Source organism: Solanum dulcamara, chromosome 4 (genome assembly GCF_947179165.1).
Source record: "Solanum dulcamara chromosome 4, daSolDulc1.2, whole genome shotgun sequence".
In the NCBI taxonomy this organism is placed as follows: Eukaryota; Viridiplantae; Streptophyta; class Magnoliopsida; order Solanales; family Solanaceae; genus Solanum; species Solanum dulcamara.
The window spans coordinates 68,513,198-68,521,151 of NC_077240.1; the positions used below are offsets into that span (position 1 = coordinate 68,513,198).

A 7,954-nucleotide genomic window follows, 5' to 3' on the forward strand; every position below is an offset into this window, starting at 1 on the left:
AAAAAAAGACAAGATATCACCTAGACTAAGGATACAACGACTATGACCCCAAACTAGTCACTAACGATGATCATCAACTCCAATTTGCTCAATGAGATATAAACACTTAAATCACCAAACTTAATCATGTGTTACTACTCAAAATATACTAATTCTAACCAAGATAAGTCTTACACAGGTAAACCATAACCTACCTCAAAGCCGAAACTTCACAAGAACCACTAAACTTGAGCTTTTCCCTTCCGAGCCACCTCCAAACGATGCCACTCAATCAAATTATTGAAGAACACATCAAAACAAAGCAAATGATACCTATATTTCTATAATTAAAAACACGAACTAAAATCAGGTCAAAATTTAATATTGGGACCCACACATAAAATTAAAACACTAACTCCATCACATCTGGTTGGCTGTCTGGTTGGCTGTTCGTTTTTCTTTGATGGTTTTTGTGTACACCCCTGATCAGCTTCGACGACACTGGAACTATGCAAAATGCAAGGCACATAATGGTGCACATCCAATCAGCTGCTCAAGTCAGGGAGGCATCACATACAAGTTGCACTACGCAACTTCTCTATCTTTCATGATCCCCAACAACAACCCCAAGGCTACTGGCTGCTATAGCTCCATTTACTTACTATCCTTTCATCCTCCTTAACTACTCATCCTTATATTGATGTTGTTTCATATTTCCTTGGACTTACTTGGTATGACAAGACTAAAAAGGGCAAAGATGAAAAGAATTTTCCCATCCCATGCGAGATAGAAGTTTCATATACTTTTTCTTCTTCAATTTAGCTATGTCTGATACGTAGCATAGTTGAATAGGAATAGTGTAGGTTACTCTCTTTTTTCTCATGGAAGGGGACAGTCTTCCTTATTTATGCTTTCCTAGTCGATTTGTACCGGGAGGAGTCCTCTCATAGGTTTACTATTTTCTAGCTATAGTTAGCCTCTCTTTTGTATCGGGGATGAGTTAGCTGACCTTAATAGGTTAGCCGACTTATAAACCAACATAGGATTGGAGGTAAGGTTTATGTCCCCCTCCTTGTAATTTTATTTTGTTTATTTATGTTAAGGCTTGGGGGTGCTGCTCAACCCCTAACTATGCACGAGAGGTGGGAGCTTCGTGTAGGGTCTGTTTCCTTAAAAAAAAAAACTCCATCACAAGGACCCAAATAACACAAGGGACTTTCACCCCAAAAATGGGCATATTACGAGCATCGAAAGAGCTCAAACACCCCCACCAAATTCTAGCCCTAGAATAGTTTTAAAACATGTAAGAAACATAACAATTATGCAAAACTTATGAGGTGTTTAGGACGAGAAAGGGTTTGGGAACATCCCTTCAAGAATTTCCAACACACTGAAACAAAAATGATCAAAAATGGCTAAGAGGAGCTCTCAAAATCCCAAAATTACTAAGTCCCAAAATGGGACATAGCTGCTGGAAACGAGCATTTTAATTAACTGAAGCTAGTGAATTTGTTCATCAAAATCTCGAACTGGTCCTCGTGATTGTAAGGTTTGATACAGTTAAACCATTACAATCGCGATGGTAAATCACGCAATCGTGATGCCCAGGTTCTTAGGCCTTTGCGATCATAATCGCGATGCCCAGGTTCTCAGGCCTTTGCGATGGTAAATCACAATCGCGAGGTCGTTTCGACAGAATATTGACCAAAGTTAACACTTTCCAAAGAAAGCATTCAAATCACACAAACAACCTAAAACTTATTTCGAGCACCTCAAAAATCAAACCAAAGGTTGTTCCAGACCAAAATAAGTTTTCCAAAATTAACTACGCCGATAGAATTTTCATCCGAGAGCATTTTTTCAAAATGTTGACCAAAGTCAAATTTATCCATAACTTTAAAGTTATAATGAAAAATAGCCCAAACTCAAAATAAAGATAGCAAAACCAAACCAGCTTTCCTTCTAGGCTAAAATGGAACTAATAGGACTGTAGAAATTCTCATACGATGCCCGAATCTCCAGATATTGACTATAGTCAACTCTTTCAAACCTTAATCCTCAAAAATGCCCAAACCACCACAAAACTTAGGTGAGCACCTTAGAAAGCATTCCACCAATCGTAATATCATATAAGAGCTATAAAGAAACTATGGGAAGGGGTAAAATTGTAAAGACACAAAAAGCACAATAATGACCTTGGAGGTCATTATAATAAGAAGAAATATAAAGAGGAACACTTGAGAAAGAAAGACAAATATGTTGTGCCTAAGAATGAGCAGAAACCTAGTAAGAGAAACAAGTCCTTCTTTTAGAAGAGGTCTTTTAAGTATGCCCCATCATCAGTGAGTGCAGTTACACCCAGCTACACATTTGATCAGAAAAACCAGAGCCACCACAATTTTAAAGCTCAAGGTTTCCAATCCCATGGAACTATAGATCAAGGTCCGAAGGGGAAGCCACCTTCAGCAAGTGTTGTAGTCTTCATTTAGGAGAGTACAAAGATGGCACCAGGGGTTGTTGTAATAATGGTAAAGTGGGTCAGCTCTAGAGAGAGTGTATGATATTGGGAGACATAGCCATATCTTCTTCTATGGCACCACCAGGCCGAGGTAATTAGAGGGGTAGTACTCTAGGCACAGGCGGAGGTTCAAACTATTTGTATGTTATGGCTATTCGCCAGGAGTAGGAGAACTCGCCAGATATTGTTACTAGTATGCTTTGAGTCTTTTCTTTTGATGTCTATGCTTTGCTTGATATGGGTGCCACCTTGTATTTTGTGACCCCATATGTGGCTAATGAGTTTGAGATCCTTCCTAAGCCCCTTCTTGATCCCTTTAATATTTCTACTCATATTGGTAAGTCTATTATAACTTAGAGGGTCAATAGAGATTGCTGAGAAACCATGGCTGACTTAGTTGAGTTAGACATGATTAATTTTGATTTATTCTTAGCATGGACTGACTTTATGCCTGTTATGCCTCAGTTGATTATAGAACTCAGATTGTTAAGTTTCAGTTTCTGGATGAACCTGTCTAGACTGGAAGAGTAGTCCAGCAGTGCCTAAGGGTAAGTTCATATCATACCTTAGGGCCAGAAAGTTAATCTCCAAGGGTTGAAACTATCATATAGATCGAGTTAGAGATGATAGAGTGGAAGCTTCATCACTCGAGTCTGTTTGCATTGTTAATGAGTTTCCCAAAGTTTTCCCTGATGATCTGCCTAGATTCCCTCCTGAGAGGGAGATTGAATTTGAGATTGATGTACTTTCTGATACGCAACCTATCTCTTTTTTTCCATATAGAATGGATCCCGCCGAGTTGAAGGAATTGAAAAAACAACTGAAATATCTATTAGATAAGGGATTTATTAGGCCGAGTGTGTTACCGTGGGTCGCTCCTATCCTATTCCTATAAAAGAAAGATTGTTCCCTCATGATATGTATTGACTATTATCGGTTGAAAAATATCACCATAAAGAATAATTATCCTCTTCCTAGGATAGATGATTTGGTTGACCAACTTCATTATGCCACTTGTTTCTCAAAGATAGACCTTAGATTAGGCTATCATCAGTTGAAAGTGATGGTGTAACATTCCAAAGACAGCTTTTTGAACCCAGTATGGTCACATTGATTTTCTTGGTAAGTCCTTTAGTTTGACTAATTTTCCTGTAGCATTTATAGACTTGATGAATCGAATGATCAATGTGATAAAGGGTTAATGAAATGGAGACTTGATGACTTATAATGATGTGAATGATATAAATGTATGTGCTGATATATTGTTGATAGAATGAGGTGAATTACTTCGATATAAATTGCATTATAACTGTGAACACTATCATTTTTTATTAATTTTGTGAACATACTTATTTACATTAGTTCTAGAACACTATGATGAGACTGATTGATATTGATACCAATAGAAAATATTTTTGGCGATTGATATTTATGCCAATGGAAAATGATTCTGGCGATTGATACTTATGCCGGTGGGAAAAGGTTCCAACGATGCTGATGGAAAATGATTTTGGCGATTGCTGATTATGCCATTGGAAAATAGTTTAGGTGGATACATGGATCTTTTTCATCCTCCATGGGTTCCAGACTGATATTTAGTGGATGTATATCATGAGGATGGATATGCATCACATTACATGACATTACATTGTATTGCATTACATCTTATTTGTCATCGTGAAGTTGTGTATATGCCCTTTGTATTTTTGTGATTGATATATTTAAAAATGATGTGACTTATTCGGTGATGTTGATAAGCTATTTATGATCTATGTGTTATATGAACTGTGTAGTATAAATTGAGTTGATTTCTATGGATGTTGTAATGAAAGAGGTTTGGTTAGATTGATAAGAGTTCTAATGTCAATTAGAATTACTTTGTTTTGTTAGTTAGCTTGTTGAGTACCTTGTTGTTTTGTACTCAGTCCTTGCTAGCTATACTTGGGTAGGTTCTGAGCCTGGATAGTGATTCAATTTTTGCTTCTTATTCGGGGGCTTTTGAGGAGACTTGAGAGGTAGTTGTTTGATGCTGGCGATCTCTCTTGTTCCTTTTTATTATGCTTTGTTCTATTTAAGAGACAAAGTCATTGAGAGTTGTACTTATTTTCATTTTCTTTGTATTAGAGGCTTGTACACGTGACAATCAATCTTTGGGGGTTATTGTAGTTGATTAAGACTTCCATTTTTATATAAATTGTGCCTTATTTAGATTGCTTCCATATTATCTTTCCATAAATATTGGGTTTAGGCTGACTTGTCCGATGAGAATGGATAAGTTTCATCACACCTGAATTAGGATAGTGACACATATAACAAGGTCAATGCATCACAAAAACATCTTTTAGAATCTTATAAGAGAAATGTAGACATTTTATCAGATATTAACCTTAACCAATATTTAAGATCATGTGAGCTATAACATGGAATTCGATGTAACTCGTACATCAAGAAGACAGAGTCTACTTTCCAAGGTAGAATAGAGAGGCTACTTGCAAGGGTAGACTCCGTATCATAATCATAATCATGTTCTACTGGGGCACGTAGTTTGGAACTAGGGGTTGCTACTAGAGACTCCCTTACCAAGTATCTACCACAAATTCCTCTCGGTACTAAGTTAATCCCAACAGAATAAGAATCATTAATATTAGAAAAGACAAATATGTACCAATCCGCATTCATAAAATATATCATAAGAATAACTCCGTAAATCATGATTTCTTAACTTTGCTCATATAGAGACTTACCTTTTTAAGCATCTAAATCATTATTGATTCATATTATGAGGAAAACCTCTCACAATTCATTCATTCATACTTGAAACATAATTCATAACCTTTCATAAATCATTCATAATTCCTTCATAAGTTCGATCATAAATTCATAAATTATAATGAAAATCATTGACATAAAGCATGGGTCTATGTGAAATCAATTTCAAATCATGTAGTAATATGAATTAATGCCTAATCAAGTGAAACAATACCAATTGAATCAATATAGGAAAGACTAAAGACTTGACTTGAAACTCTTTAGAAGTGGGTGAAATTGAATTGAGAGAATTGAATTCTTTTGGGACCCAATAGATGAATGGAATCCATTGCGAATTTCCGCATACCTAAGCTATCAAAGCCCTAATCCAATGGAGATTGTACTGGACTTGAAGTTTGAACCCTACTTGTTTTGAAGAAGATGCTTTAGAAAGAATCCTTTAGAAAAAAGATTTTGATTTGAGAATATTTGAGAGAATGAGAAGTTAATGAAGGGTTTTGGGTAGTTATTTGTATAGGAATTCACACAAAAAATTTCCAATCTTAATTATAAAAGAGTGGAGAAAATTCCAAAATACCCTTAAAAATATAACTGGAAGACCCCTTATACGGAAGTCTTACGGATCATGTAACCCTCCACGGTCCGTGAAGGAGCTAGTAGACTTGAAGAGTTATTAGTTTCCCAAAGATTTGACTTCTACGGGTGACCTTACGGGTCGTATTGAGCATCACGAGTTGTAGACCCTTCCCAAGAGTCTTGAAGCTTCTTATACGGATCGTACAATGCCCCGTGAGGGCCAACTTCTTCAGGTTCCTTTTGGAGTGGAGTTCACGGATCATTACACAGTCCATGAAACTTTCCATGACTCATGAACCCTTGTGTGGAACCTTGCTTGTTTTTCCAGTTTTCCAGTTCCGTTCTATGGAAGCCTTCTACTGATTGTGGAGCCTAATACTGTCCGCGAAGGACCTCGTAAAGTGTCAAAATACTGCAAATATTTTGAAATTTGTCGTTTTCTTTACTTTCTAACTTTTGGAGTCCTACATAAATGAAGTTTATTAATAATATTTAATGATTTATAACCCAATTTACTTAATAATGAAAAGAAAATAAATTCTTTCCAATCATTAGGTGTTTTGATCATTTGATCTCTCTAAGTTTTTTTAAGATTACGTTTTTTACACTATTCTTGGACAAATGAAAATTAAAATATAAGAAAATAAATTTAGTAATAAAGCTAGTCAAAATGACCATAATAATTATATTTCCTAAATAATAAGGAATAAAATAAGTTGGACATCTATTGCCTGATTTACTTAATAATAGAAAGAAAATAATTTTTTTTAATTAATCAGGTATGTGAATTCTGAAAACCCCTTTAGGTTGTTTTTAATTTTCTTGAAAAATGATTCTAGAAGAAGAAAAAAATTATAAAATAAAATAAATTCATGAAGAAATTCAATTCAATGTGACTAGATTAATTAAATTTTCTAAGCAATAACACAAAACTAAGTAGAATATATATTTACTTAATAATGGAAATAAAATAAATTGCATTGACCAGATTTCACTAATTTAGATTCTTTTTAAAAATATAATCTATGATTTTAGGAGAAAAGAAAGAAAAATTATAAAATAAGATGAATTTAGTATAAAATTTAATTCAAAGTGACCAGATTCATTGTATTTTTGAAACAATAAAGATAAATTAAGTAGACTGTGTATGGAATGAAAATAAAGGCTTGACTAGATTTATTTTAATTCAGATTATACTTGACTATAAATAGGACCTTTCAAGTAAATCAGGTAAACAAAAAATACTGAGTAGATTCTTTCAAGACTTTCCCCACTAGTAACTTCATTTGATGGCTGAGCGGCTGAGTTGGTTGCCGGAGAACTGGAAGTTCCAAGCGGTACTTCGCACTTCTGGCGCCTCTGCCGGAATTATTGATAAATACTATTATGAACCAATCTCTGGAAATAAATTCCGATCAAAGAATGAGGTTCTTTATTTTCTAGAAACGGGTGGCAAACGCAAGAAGGAAAGTACTGAGAGTAGCAGTACGGTTTCTACACCATCTGAGATACCCGAAAGCAAAAAGAGAAAGAGCAACTCGAAAACAAAGAAAGTTAGTACTCCTTTTTACTTTGATTCTGCAAATCCACCGGAGAACGTGTGCTGGAATCAGACAGATAGTTATGAAGATACTTGGGAAGCTTCTATCAATGGCTACATGATTTCTGAAATAGAAAAACAAGAATGGAATTCTGTCTTCACAAGTGTATCGAAGCTCAAGATAAGCAGCACAAAAAAAGAGAAATAGATGACTATAATGTTCATTGAGTACAATAAAAATCAATAAATATGCTGTTGTTTGAAGTTATATGTCAATTTTATTTATGCTCATTAAGTAAAATTTTAATACATAAATTAATCGATATTTGTTCTTGTGTGATTTTATATATGATAGCCTTTTAACTTGGGTTATTAACTAGATACCTCATCTTGAAAAAAATATGAATTTTAAATACGTTTGATGTTGATTATGCCAACATGACGTTGGTCTAAGATGTACAAAATACATGTCTTTTAAGTTATAAGAAACATGAATAAGGTGAAATAATCTCTAATAAAAATTTCTCGCCAAACATTGTGGTAAACACAATAATCATAAAGAGAATTGATTT

The 7,954-nt window shown here is 34.7% G+C and overlaps 1 protein-coding gene across 1 annotated transcript; it reads left to right on the forward strand.

The window, feature by feature from the left end:
• The first annotated feature begins 7,131 nt into the window (after positions 1–7,131).
• Positions 7,132–7,590, forward strand: LOC129884333 (methyl-CpG-binding domain-containing protein 5-like). Its single transcript, XM_055958649.1, has one exon. The coding sequence runs from the start codon at positions 7,132–7,134 to the stop codon at positions 7,588–7,590; it is 459 nt and encodes a 152-aa protein (XP_055814624.1).
• The last annotated feature ends 364 nt before the right edge of the window (positions 7,591–7,954 follow it).